Source organism: Paramisgurnus dabryanus, chromosome 13 (assembly GCF_030506205.2).
Source record: "Paramisgurnus dabryanus chromosome 13, PD_genome_1.1, whole genome shotgun sequence".
Lineage (NCBI taxonomy): Eukaryota > Metazoa > Chordata > Actinopteri > Cypriniformes > Cobitidae > Paramisgurnus > Paramisgurnus dabryanus.
In genome coordinates, this window is record NC_133349.1 from 29120520 (window position 1) to 29134110 (window position 13591).

General features: G+C 36.3%; 1 protein-coding gene across 1 annotated transcript; it reads right to left on the reverse strand.

Annotated features, from left to right (window-relative positions):
• Positions 1-760: 760 nt before the first annotated feature.
• On the reverse strand, positions 761-6863 carry irx4a (iroquois homeobox 4a). Its single transcript, XM_065246502.2, has 5 exons — positions 6472-6863; positions 5758-5997; positions 5222-5328; positions 4492-4802; positions 761-3919 (listed from the first exon to the last, which is right to left on the reverse strand). The coding sequence occupies exons 1-5, from the start codon at positions 6514-6516 to the stop codon at positions 3231-3233; spliced, it is 1392 nt and encodes a 463-aa protein (XP_065102574.1). The 5' UTR covers positions 6517-6863; the 3' UTR covers positions 761-3230.
• Between the last annotated feature and the right edge of the window lie 6728 nt (positions 6864-13591).

Here is a 13591-nt window from a genome sequence, read left to right on the forward strand (position 1 = left end):
ATTTATTTACGTATATGCTTTAACATTACACAAATAAAAATTATGAAATTAAAGAAGTTTCAAGCTTCAATTTAAAACTAGTCAATATAAATGGACTTGTACAGTTAATGTGATGATACTTGTGTTCACTTGCTACCCAGTCTCACAAACTTATATACAGTAGTCAAGTATTTTTTTTTTTATTCTTTTTTCGTGATATTATCACGAATTTCCGCGTTTTTCCGTGATCGTATAACGAATTCCTGTTTTCGTGTGATTATCACGTGTGGTTACTCAAATGTTTTTATCCTATTTTTAAACCATTGTCGCTTCGGTTTAGGGTTAGATTTGGTGCTTGCATTAGAATGTCACTTTATACGTTAGTACTTGCTGCCTCATTTTTTTATAAAACTAAAGGGCTGGGAAAGATTAATCGCGATTAATCGCATACAAAATAAAAGTGATTTTATGTGAATGTGAATATATGACATGTATGTATTTAAGAAACATTTACATGTGTATATAAATTTATTTATATTTTTATATATTCTATTGTATATATAAATTAATAAATATATAATATATAAAGTAAAAAATATGACATGAATGTGTGTGTGGTTAAATATACACAATAGTTACACACAGTACACACACACATATATTATGCAAAAAAATAACTTTTATTTTGTATGTGATTAATCGCGATTAATCTTTCCCAGCCCTTAATAAAACAAATAATAATAATACAATTGATTATAATAATAGTATTAACGAAAAGAAGAAGAAATGAAAGAAGAAGAGGAGGAAGAAGAAAGGTGATATTAATTAATTAATTTATTTATTTGGTTGTTACTCAAATTTCCTGTGTTTCCTCTAAACTTTTTGCTAAAAATGGATTTAAGAGGGAGTTTCAACAACGATTTAATACTTATGCAAATAGTAGGCTAATCGTAACCAGAGATATAAGCACTATAGTATTTGCAGGTCAGGCGCAGTGTTTGCGCTTAAATCCGATGGTTGACGGAGTCAGTGAAGAAAATAAAACACACTAATTGGTCAGCTGAAGATCTAAATCTTTTCGCCAGTCTTGCTCAGTTAATGTGTTGTGTTAAAGTCTATTACCGCCGCTGGACGTTCCTGTCCCTTAAGCTGAAGGAACATAAATATATAAATAAAAGAAAAAAACGAAGCCATCAGTAGAGGTTTGCGCAGGTCGATAAAGCTTTTAGATTTGGAGATGTTTTCTATTTCCCGCGGCTAAGAGTTGTTAATGGAGCTTAAGGAATTATCTTATGGCTCTCTGTTTTGAGAGCAGTTTATTTCAGGGGTCCCCGTGTCCCCTGTCGAGTCTGAATATGCTGCTGTCACGGGCGCTTAATGAAAAGTAACGCGTCGCTGATTACAGTTTGATTTGCTTTCTATGTAAAAACGCCGTTAATTCAGCATCATCCCTCCACTGTGGCTGTGAATTTACCACGGATGAATGAGTAAGTCAAACGCTTCACATCTCTCTTTCTGTCTCTCTCTCTCTCTCTTTTCTCCTTCCCTGTTTTACAACGCTGTGAAAGTTTACTATAACATTGAATATAAGATGCTATATTCTGTTGTATAAATCTTTTTAAAATCTTTGTAAAATGTTTCAAATCTGTTTTAATTCTTATACATTTATTAACAAAAAAATAAAACGACTTTAATTGCATTTATTTGTTATACTAATCCTGTTTTAACACCAATTCGCTATGTAGTTATTTGTTGTGCATTGTGCTGTTTCTTTTTCAGACGTCTTTGTCCAGTGGATCGCCCAAGAGAAGATCTCAATCGTTTGGTTTTCACATTAAAATTCATCACTTAGGCCCCTCTCAACGGGCCCCAGTCCTCCAGGGGCCACACTTTCACCATCACTGTCAACTCGTACTTTCGACTGCGCGTTTTTGCCCTTTTATCTAGACCAACTAATTCTCTTGCCCTTTTCACTTATAGAGACGTGCCCCGGTGAGTACAGGGAACATTCAGAAATTGAGGGGTCTGTGTCACGATGAACATTTCAAATGATCTCGCCTTCCACCATATAAACGGGCTGTCAGGAGAACTCAAGTGCTGGGTCAAAGTAAAGGATTTGGTGCTTCGATAATATTATCAGAACGAGAGTAGAAATCGATAGGGTGAAGTGAATGATGACTAAAAACATCCCAATTACAGGCTGGTTATGGCGGGTTAATGGGGCTCATCCAGCGCTGTCTTATGGCTCCTCGGGGTCTCATCTCTCCCATCAGAGTATGAGAGAGAATGATAAACGGTGATTGAGAGATTATTACAAACCCAAACACAGTAAACACCGAGCACTCGCTGCTGAGAACATCACTATTTAGATAAATAATAGTCGGGTGTTTTGATTGTTAGGGCATTAGGTTGATGTAATCAAATACATTTTTTCTATTATTTTCTAGTTTTGAAAAAAAATGCTATTTTATAAATAAATAAATAAATAATTAAGTACATTTAATAAAAATGAACGGAGTGTTTTATTATGTCAATTTACAATCAAAATGTAAAAAATGCCACCATTATGACTGTCAGATATTTAGTGATAAATGCAGATTAGCTGTTCAAAGTGTTTCGTTTACAGAAATAGATCTTTACAGATTTTAAGCAAAGCAGTTAGATAACGTTTAACAAAACCTGTAACATAGAAACGCGTATACATTCAGCACCAAGGACAGCGACTTTGATCGACGCACGGACCCAAGACTTGGAAACATCAGCTGTTTTTTTTTTATTATAGTGAGCAGATCTCAACATTCCCCAAATTCAACAGGGATTTGTGCATTTGTGCGATACGATCTTAACAGTGACACTTGTGAGTCATTGCAACAATGTCCGAGTTCATCTAAAATAATATCCAATGAAAACTAGGAACATATGCATGCCAAATCAACATTAGAACCCCAAATCGGATTGTAAACTTTCCAGCCATAGTTGTTAATTTACACAAATTGAACGTGCGTTACAAAACTCAACTAAACAAATAAATATATACTGTAAAGCAATCCCTTTTTGGGACCCTCACCAGTGAGATGTCAATACAACAATAAATACATACACTTTCCCATGACAGCCCATTTTTATGTAGCAAAAAGTAAGACATATTTTGGGTCCACTGATTTACAGTCTTTGCTAACTGTTATGAAATAAAAATCGTTAGCAGCTATTCCAAACAGTCCACCGCGGTTTTCAAAGAGTAAATGGGTGTGCTAGGAGCAGAATATTTTATTCACCCCCTTTGGAAAAGTCATACTGTCCTTGCTGGCCTCAAGCTGCTGTGTTTTTATAACGTTGGTGTTCGCTATGGAGCGTCCAAGGGCTTCTGTTTCTAAGATGGCCCCTTTGGTCGTGGTGGTCCAAGAAACTGTAGTGTTCGTTTGTGCTTGGTTTAATGAGCTGTGCCTAAACAAGGGGTCGTGAAAAACTCCATCTACCCAGTTTCTGAGAGTGGTGACCGGTGAATCCTGCTGTCTATCTAGGCCGTTAACAGGCGAGCAGGCAGAGGGTGATGGTTGACATCTAAGCATACATGAAGAGTACTCTGTTGGGATCAGCGAGGTCGCGGTCTGGGCCAAAGACCAGATTCGTGGTTTGCTGTCCAGTAATGGATGGCCTTGCTGTTGGAAACACGTTTTGGTGTGCCGAAGGTCGCCGACGTCATGTTCGCAGTCATCGGCGGACGTCTTTAAGCAACTTTTGGTTAAATCGCGGTCAGCTTCGAGCAGACCCGGAATGGAGAGTTTTGGAGAGGTTTCTTTGGGGCGATCGTCGGTGGTCGCCATGTGCGCGTTCATGTGAAAGCGATGTTTAAGTTCACACTCCGAGCTCTCTGACTCAATGGTGTCAAAATCGTCCAAGTCACTTAACTGAAGTTCCTTGTCCTCTCGACTTTTACTCTCTGTAAGAAAAGATAGAAAAGAGTGAGAGACAATATATATATATACATAAATAGAACTTTTTATGAAATTAAAATAATGTATAACTAAAAAAAAAACTATTTAATTAATTATACTCTATAAAACGTGTTGTTATTAAATGTATATTAAGCTAGAAATGTATGGTAATGTAATGTTTGTTTTTGGATCAGTATTATGAAGACAAATTGCTTTTTATCCTCTGGCTAGAACTTTAAAAGTTTGGGCTTGCATTTTTTTTCAGAAACATTCAAAAACATTTCTTAGCTCGTGGTTTGAAATGAAATATAAACTTTATCTTATATTTTAGTTAATCAACAGCATGGTAACACATAAAAATAAATAATGAATTATTATAGGAAATTACCTACACTTGTATGTCGGTTTTAGGCTTGATTACGGTTTTTATTACCATAATTTTACTACAAATATAAGGATACTATATTAAAATAAAACAATATTAAATTTGTTTTTTTGTAATGGTTGTTGTAGCAAAAGCATGGTTAATTTTCCTATGGATAAGTTTTGTAAGCGTAAAGAATGCAGTGGCGCTGACCATCATCATTGGTTTCACTTTTGATTTGATCTTCCTGTGATCCATCCTCATCGTCATCGTATTTTTTCTCGTCTGAGCCCTTGTTTCTCGGTGGCCATGTCATCTTGTTCTCCTTCTTGAGTCTCCTCCTGGCGTTGGCGAACCATGTGGACACTTGTGTGAGGGTCATCTTGGTGATGATGGCCAGCATGATCTTCTCTCCTTTGGTAGGATATGGGTTTTTCCTGTGCTCCTGAAGCCACGCTTTTAACGTGCTGGTCGTCTCACGGGTGGCATTTTTTCTTCTGGTTCCTCCCTCCATAGATCCGTATCTATGGTATAAAGAAGTTGCTGAGCTGTTGTTTACCTCGTTCTAAATATTTCACCGGCTAAACTTTCACATAACTCTTGTTTTGGCACTGAACATGTATGTTTCAGTGGGATAATAGAGCGTGCGAATTGCTTGATCGAGTGCACACAGAATGCACTGGCCGTCTATCTGTCCATTAAAAACATCTGAGGCAAAACCCTGAAGGGTAAACCGTGAAGTGCATGATATAACATCAAATATATATCAAAGGTATAAGACCATTGCTCGTGACATCTGAGGAATTGTGTAATTCGTAGAAGTGTATCCAAACATAAAGCTAGATAGTTAGTTTAATAGTGCTTATAAAATTGATGAAATTAATTCAGTCATGCACTTGTTAATTGGCAATGGAGATGCTTAATGAGGGCCAGTATTCAATACCTGTCATACTGATACTGTCCCAGGGTGGGATCATATGGGTAATATGCGGCAGCCTGGGTTATACCCGCATGCGCAGTCGCACTTCCATCCTTGGCATCAAACGTTCCCTGTAATCAAATGCAACACTTGTCAGTATGTGCTGATGTTCATACAGTTACACATATACATTTATGTGCCACGTTTTTATAATGCCAATAAAGTTCTGGGTGGCATTTGTTTTCAGGAACAAAGGTGTAGCCTATATATAACATTTTTATATTAATTTGCTTTTGAATGATGCATGGTTCTATAGCATTTTTTAGAGTGTATGTCATTATACAGGCAGACCTGGACTTTATTTTATTTTACAAGATATAGAAAATATAAAGTGTCCCTTGTATAACACTTAGGCACAATGTTTGCTTCTCCAAATTTCTTTGCTAACACCAGAATACTTTACAAACTTTCTGTATGTCCTAGAATAGAAACACACTTTCTGTCGTCTAAATCGTAACATTATTCTTACATAATAATACATATTGACATTATGGACTCACCAAAGAGTAGAATGCAGAGGCGTCGGCTCCATAAGTAACATAATTCCCATATCCTTGACTGCTTGTGTACGGGTTCCCATAGACTCCCAGCGCAGCGGCGGAGCTCAGCTCGTGTCTGGCAGTGGCCAGCAGTCTGCTTTCATAGACGGGACAGTAGACGGGCGTCTGCGCTGAAGAATCCGAGATGGATCTGGTACTCGACTCGCAGCAAGATGTCAAAGAGTTGGTGGTCATGAGGAACTGGAATGGTGTGAAAAGAAATACAATTCAAACAAAGCCAAGCTCATAAAAAGTTCACATGATATTAACCAATAGCTAAAAACACGCGTTTTATCAGTAGATAACGTTTCCGATGAAAGTGCATGCAAGTTCATTTTTCTTTGCCAATGCCAAAACAGCCCCCACAGGACAATGCGATTTATGGATCATTGCCAAAAAACAACTGTTGTCCTCCTTCCCCCTGTCATCGCGCTTCCACTTCTGCATGCGTCTGCGGCTCGAACCCGTGTTAGTAGATTTGTAAAACGATAAGCGCAGAGGGAACCCCTGAATAACACCGGAGAAGGGTATAGCCTACCACTGAGTCTCTCTATTGCGCTATGACAGATCGAGTGAGAGCGCTTCCACTATAAAGTTGAAATGTTTTAAAATCAGAAATTGAATTTAAATGCTACATTCAGTTCAGAATAGAATTACCGCGTAATGTGAGCTTACCTGTGGTGCAGAAGAGTAAGGATATCCGAATTGAGGATAGGACATTGTAGAGTGATCCCTGTTTCCGAGAAAGCAGGCGAGACTGCAGGTCTGCTGTGTTTCACTGTAACAATTGATTGGTAAAGCATAAAGCTGCTGGACGCTTATAGGGCGAAGCGCAATACTACCATGTTTAATTTGCTTAAACGCCTTCCTGAGGATTTCCAGTAGCAATCTCCTGTATTAAACTTCTACAACACAACCGGGCGCATCGTAAAGCATTTTTTCGAGTAGCCGTCTTTGATGTCAGAAATACATATTTTGCGTTATAAAAACTAGTATTAAAGACGTCAGCCCAGATGCGGGTTGTTTTAAACGCCGGTGGCTCTGACGTCAGAAGAAACCCACTCAAAATGACCAGACTCTAACTTTAATATGCATTTCTCTGGACGAAAATCCCAGCGAGTGACAAGAGGGGTGGGGGTGAAATTTTCAGGCACAATGGACTTGTAATGGAGCTTATCAATTAAACTGATCTCTAAAATGTCATTACAACTAGTGAAAATACTTTTTTTGCGACAATCTTTTTTATTTTGTTACGGAATCATTGATCTAAAGTCAATTAGAAAAATAATCTAACATAATCTAATAAAGTCTAATAGTTAGCCAGCATTAACCTAGACATTTCACCTGTCAGAACATGAAGAAAAAAAAAGAAAGAAATGAAAAGAAAAGAAAAGGAAAAAAAGGCATAATATGCCCTTATCACGAGATACTATAAAGGTAGAAAGAGATCATTTTTTATTGAACAATAAAATGTATTGACAACGAACATTGGCCATCCTATTTAAGGATAGTCTTATGTTTTACATGCCACTTAAATTTCTATTTTTTTTTACGTAAATTACGCAAATAAACAAATTCGATGTTGTGCTTTTAAGACACTTAAAATATATTTACTGTGTTTTCTTTGGTATATTTATGATCTATCTATCTATCTATCTATCTATCTATCTATCTATCTATCTATCTATCTATCTATCTATCTATCTATCTATCTATCTATCTATCTATCTATCTATCTATCTATCTATCTATGTAAAGGACTACATTTTGCTCTTTAGAGTGATGAAAGTCTAGGTGCGCCATGGTGTGTTGCTGACTCGCTTAGAGAAGCCCGGGTTCAGACATGTGAGAAGCCCCGGGGTCACAGTCAAATTAATGATGATGTACTTCTCTTTTCCCCAGCTGGAAAACTGCCTGCAAGAAACGAATCTGCCCGCAGTGACAGCTCGATTGCGGGTGATTGATGACTATCTTGAGACCGGCCAACATAATATAATATGGGCCGCATAATTGCTTTCATTTACAGATGAAGGTACTTGTCCTCAAATTGAGTTAGACTTTTATCAGGCAAGTTTTTTCACCCGTTCCCTCTCCTTTGGCATGCTCTTGAGTTTGGAAAATAAGTGTTCTGTGAAATTAAATTAGTCAGACAATAACCGAGCAAATGTCGCGGCGTGTGCGTGTTAATAGACGTGGGGTCAAGTGACTGACCCACATTTGCGCAGCATTTCATTTTCATTCATTTACTCTTTCAGGTTTCCTTTCCCCTTATAAATTGAAGCTACACATTAAAACAAATTAAAACACATTTCGGAAATCCTGATCCTAAATTATTTGATAAGATCTCGATTAACTTTTATAACGAATGATATCACTACTGAATATATTTACAATAAATCTATAATAAATCCTGTATAAAGTCTTCATTTAATAACACATTCACACGCGCACACTCAGTACGCGGAGCTAAATGGCTTTTTGTTTCTCTCTGAAAATAACCCGTGACATTTTATCTCGAGTAACATCAACTGTATGATTGATTCCTCCTCTCACGCACCGGACTGTAGTGAAAACAGGTAATGCATCCTTGAAGTTGATAGGCAAGTCCACAATAGATTTCCTTATACATTTACATTATGTTTTTTTTCTCTCTCTTTTTTTCGGTGTTAGTTTGGTCAATATTAAATATTAAGATGCACTAGTATATGCTTTTAGAGGATAATGAAGTCTGCGCAAAGACTGTTTTTCGTTAAAGATTTAAACGAATCCTGACTCTTTTAAACATCTGGATCAGACATGATCGACTATTTATTTAAAATAATAATAATAATAACGAAAGCAATGCATGCAGGATTTGAAAAAAAAATGGAAAAATAAAACAAAAATTATTGCTAAATATCTAATCGGATATGTTTCTGTCACGCGTTTTTTAAGATCTCATCACTTGAAAGTCTCAAAACTGAATGAATTACACTTTTAAAGGACATGGCATCCTTTTGTTGTCTCCGACAAACCAAACACAAATCAATCACAGACTGCGTGTATCAACACCTCCTCCATTCTCCAGCTCAGAGAGAAGTGTGCCTACATATAGACATATAGGCAAAAATGAATTAATTATGTCAAAATAAAGAAATATTTTAAAATGAACAAATTCATGCTGAGAGTAACAATGATGTCCTCTTTTATGATTAATTCAATTGAATTATCGTTTTCTCATAAAATCTTATAAGCATCCACCTCCTGAATAACAAAAGCCTTAAGGTTTACTTAAGTATGGTTTAATAAGCCTAACAAAATAATTACTAAACAAAGACCATTTTTAAACATGTGTGAAGAGATGTGATGCGATAATTTGTGTGGCAGGCTGAATAAAGCAGGCTCCAAATTCTCCTGTAAGTGCCCTGACAAGTTCATACACCTCTGTTATGAGTCTTTCCACGGTGAGACTGCGCTTTTGTTCATGATATACTGTAGACCTCACCTCTAATCATTTGACTTCATCTTACCTTTATTGCTTTGGTTTATGGTGAAGAATTTTATCCAGAAATGCAATCATTAAAAGTACTCATGCAAGTAAGCTAATACTGTTAAACGTTCTCTTCTTTTTTTATTTTCATTAATTTATTATAAAAAATAAACACTGTCACGAAAATTACAACATCCCCCTCAGCCTCTTTTTAATTGCATGCTTTGTGTTTTCTTTCTAATATTGGTCGAGCGTAAATAACATTCAGACAACATTTCAAACTTGGAGTCAGTCTTGGATGAGACAGGTACAGCTGATGATCCAGGAATGACATCACGCCGCCAGCAGCTCTCAGGCTGTCTGCAGATAAAGTTTTTCAGCTTCTACATGGTTAGCTTAACCTGTTTTTTTCTCTGCTATAGATTGAATCATCATCCAGAGGCAGGCAGGCATTAACTGATATATGATTTAACTGACAATAGATGCATTTGTTTTTTTCTCTGCTGTTTTTATACAGTTTACATGTACTGTGTTTTTCCTCTGAGAGTAAGGGTGTTACCAGATTTTTTGAAGTATTGCCTTTGAAAAATACTACAATAATTTTAGCTAATACCTGTTCCTGTACACTTTGGGTTATTTTCAACCCAGTGTTGGGTCAAAAAGGGATAAGCCCAGCCCGCTGGGTTGTTTCAACTCAAAATGCTGGGATGTTTGAACCTATTGTTGGGTTAAATACAAACATTTTTTGGGGTTAATTTCAACCCAGCTGGTGGGCTTGTCCCTTTACGACCCAACGCTGGCTTTGGGTGTAAGTTTTTAATACTAATAAGTTTCTGTAGCTCATTTAAGCCCAGTCCTATGAACCTATGAAATTCTGGGTTATTTTAAACCCAGCACTGGATCCAAACGGTATGAACCCAACCCACTGGATGTAATTTAAGCTTTGCTGGGTTGTTTCAACCGAAAATGCTGGATGTTTTAACCCATTGTTTGGTCAAATACAAACACTTCCTGGGTTAATTTAACCCAATGGTTGGGTTTGTCCTTTTTGACCCAACTTTTGGTTGAAAATAACAAAGTTGTGGACAAAGCATAACTTAACTTTTGCATATAGACTCTTAGAAAGTATGTGTTAATTTTTTTACACATCTTTTTGTGTTAAGCTTTAAACAAATTATGTGTAATTTTAACACATTAGGTGTCATTTTGTTTTAAAATAAAACACAAGTTGTGTTAAAAGAAACACACAATGTGTTGTTTCAATAATAACACAGAGATGGGTGGAATCTGGGACAACGCATTTAGTGTGTATTTGTATTTATTTTTTATAAACATATTTCTTTCAAACTACATTTCTTTTGCACATATCACTGACGTCAATATAGTAAACATGCAGCAAAGACTCATGGGAGCGTGGACTATAGTTTGCTATTTGTTATTTATCTAACGTTCATTGAGTTCACATAATTACCCTTATGAAGCTTTTTCACAATGTCATGGTTGAGTATTTACACTGAAGTTCCATTAGAAATGTAATTGGGTGCACTTTGCTTAATATATTAAAGTGCTTTGGGGTAGGTTAAAGGTCGAGGGTTCATTCTGTATGCTCTGGGTTAAAGGTAAAAATATAGCATATTGGGAAAAATTAAAGAGCATATATTCGTTTTTTTGCTTTTCCATTACACGTCTAAAAGAAGCGCTGTATAATAGCATGAAAATATGCAGTTTTTTTTTTTAACAAATTAAGTCACACCTTGGTCTCAAATAATGTATTTTAGCTTTTGAAATATGGGTCAATAGAAAGTGTCTACTATGTTTCAGCTGTTATCATGTCTGTCTTGAACAATCAAAGCCTCTGATGCTCTCTAACAGAGAAGCATTAGGAGGAAGAAGATGTGTTTCTGCAGTGGCTAAGAGGTTTAGCATGTAGCTGTTCACTCTCCATACATTATTGATCAGAAGGGTCAGTGCGCTCACTCTCCGCTTAGTTAAGCCTGAGCAGGTGTTCCTCAAACAGCTGGTAGGAATGCAAACACTCAGCCGATAGGATCTGGATTAGAGGAATCTGCTAATTTACTGTATGTCATGTTATACAGTACAGCCATTCTGAATGATCAGACTTGTTTTTGTTATTAGTCTAATGCAGAATTTGTTTTACATTAACACAGTTTTGCAGACGACAGACAATACATTCCTTTATTTGTTGTGCATGTTGAGATAGCTGAATGATTTTGTTTAATAGTTTGAAGTGTGTGTTTGATGCATAATACCATTAATGTAAGCTTTTTAAGATTTTTTTTATTATTTGTAAAGAAAAGTGTGAATTGTATGCACAATGTAACTGTAAAAAAATCCTTTTGCACTTACATTTTTAAGTGTAAACAACAATTTTAAGTCATTTCAACTATCTTGACAATGATGAGTTGCTTTAACTTGTAAAGTTGGATTTGCTTTTGTTATGTAATTTAGAAACTGAATAAAATTACCTATAAATCCAAGTTGATTAAACTTAAAAATGTACGCACAAAATGATTTTTGTACAGTGTACTCTTAATCACATTTATACATTTTATAGATAATTTTAAGTGGGCCTAAAGTGTGATTTTAAAGGGGACATACCATGAAAATCTGACATGTTTAAGTGCTATAATTGGGTCCCCAGTGCTTCTATCAACCTAGAAAATGTGATAAAGATCAACCCAATAACTTAGTTTTGGTAAACTATTCTCTGCTAGCATGTGAAAAAAATTGGACGTGAAATTTGGCTCCCCTTGTGATGTCAGAAGGGGATAATACCGCCCCTTAATCTGCACTATCCAACCACAGCACTGCAATTTAGTGCAGAGATCAACTCATTTGCATTTAAAAGGACACACCCAAAATGGCATTTTTTGCACACACCTACAAAGAGACATTTTTAACATTCTATAATAAATTATTTATATGGTATTTTGAGCTAAAACTATCATATGTACTCAGGGGACACCAAAGATTTATATGACATCTTAAAAAAGTGTTGTAAAATGTCCCCTTTAAATCTATAAATGTTACACTCTCTGTAAAAACCCAGCTAAAGGGGTGATGTACTGTTTTCTACATAAAATCGTTCTTGATGTCTTTAATATTGACTAATATTAAGTAAGGTCAGGGATTGAAATCAATGTGAAATCAAATATTTCATGTTGTCTTAGGTAATGACCTCATAAAACAGCAATGAATTCAACATCAATATAGAACAAATTTCACAAAAAATTAGTCATTCAGTTTTTTTTTATTCTCCACTCAAGTATTTCAATGTCTCTGCTGTGGGTGAACAGATATTTAGGCAGCTAAATAAAGTATGTGAAACCCTTAGGCAATTTCAGTTCAAGGATCCACTTGTTTACCTCCGAGTAGAGGGAACTACACAAAGGCAGGCAAAAATGTACAAGTCAGTGACTGGGTTTTACTGCGGGAACAGAAGAGAGAATAGATCAGAGAAAGTTGAATATAGTGGAAAGACCTTGTCCTGCTCATAACTGCCAAGAGAATTTCGACTTTACCCATCTGCTTTTCTCCATTTTTTTAAACCAAACAGCCAAAGCATGCAGCTAAAAAAGCAACTACATGTTAAATAGATATTAAAATTGTATAATTGTAATACTTCGAGGTAAAAATATTCAAATGTATCCCTGTTTCCTCGTTCTGTGATTGAAAGGACTTGTGATTGAATTTCCACATTGTGCTCCCGTCTTCGCCGAAGAGCCTATTCGCTCTGATATTAACATGGCTCTGTCATTAGAACGCATCCCATTTGCCAGATTTATGGGGTTTATGGGTAAAATAAGATGCTGAATGAGACAATACAATGCATTTGTGTTCTCAAGCAGCATGATAAATTAATAATCGTGAGTGCCCAGGCTCCATCTTCAGATAATCATGGACTTGCACACTTTAATGTCCCACACAGACTGAAATATGAGGCTGACTGACTGTTGTAAAAGTCATGAATAATGTCTTTTTAGTGTATTGTGGATTTACTCAAAGTAAAAGTGGGCCAAGATGGAAAGCTGAAAGTTAGAGCTAAATAGCAAATGGGTTATTTTTTGAAAGAAAAAAAAGTTTTATTCTGCCTGGCATAGCCTGGACTCTTACCATTGATATATTTTTATTTTTATAATTATTTATAAATTTTCTTAGTTGAGGGAGGTACTGTGAGGTGCATGAAGGTTCTTGGGGGGTCCCGTGTGACCTAAGCTCAATGTGGCTTCATGCTTGGCAGGGATCTGACTGAGCCGGACCAGGATGGACTGATTGGTCGACTGTGGACATCTGCAGCCCAGAGGC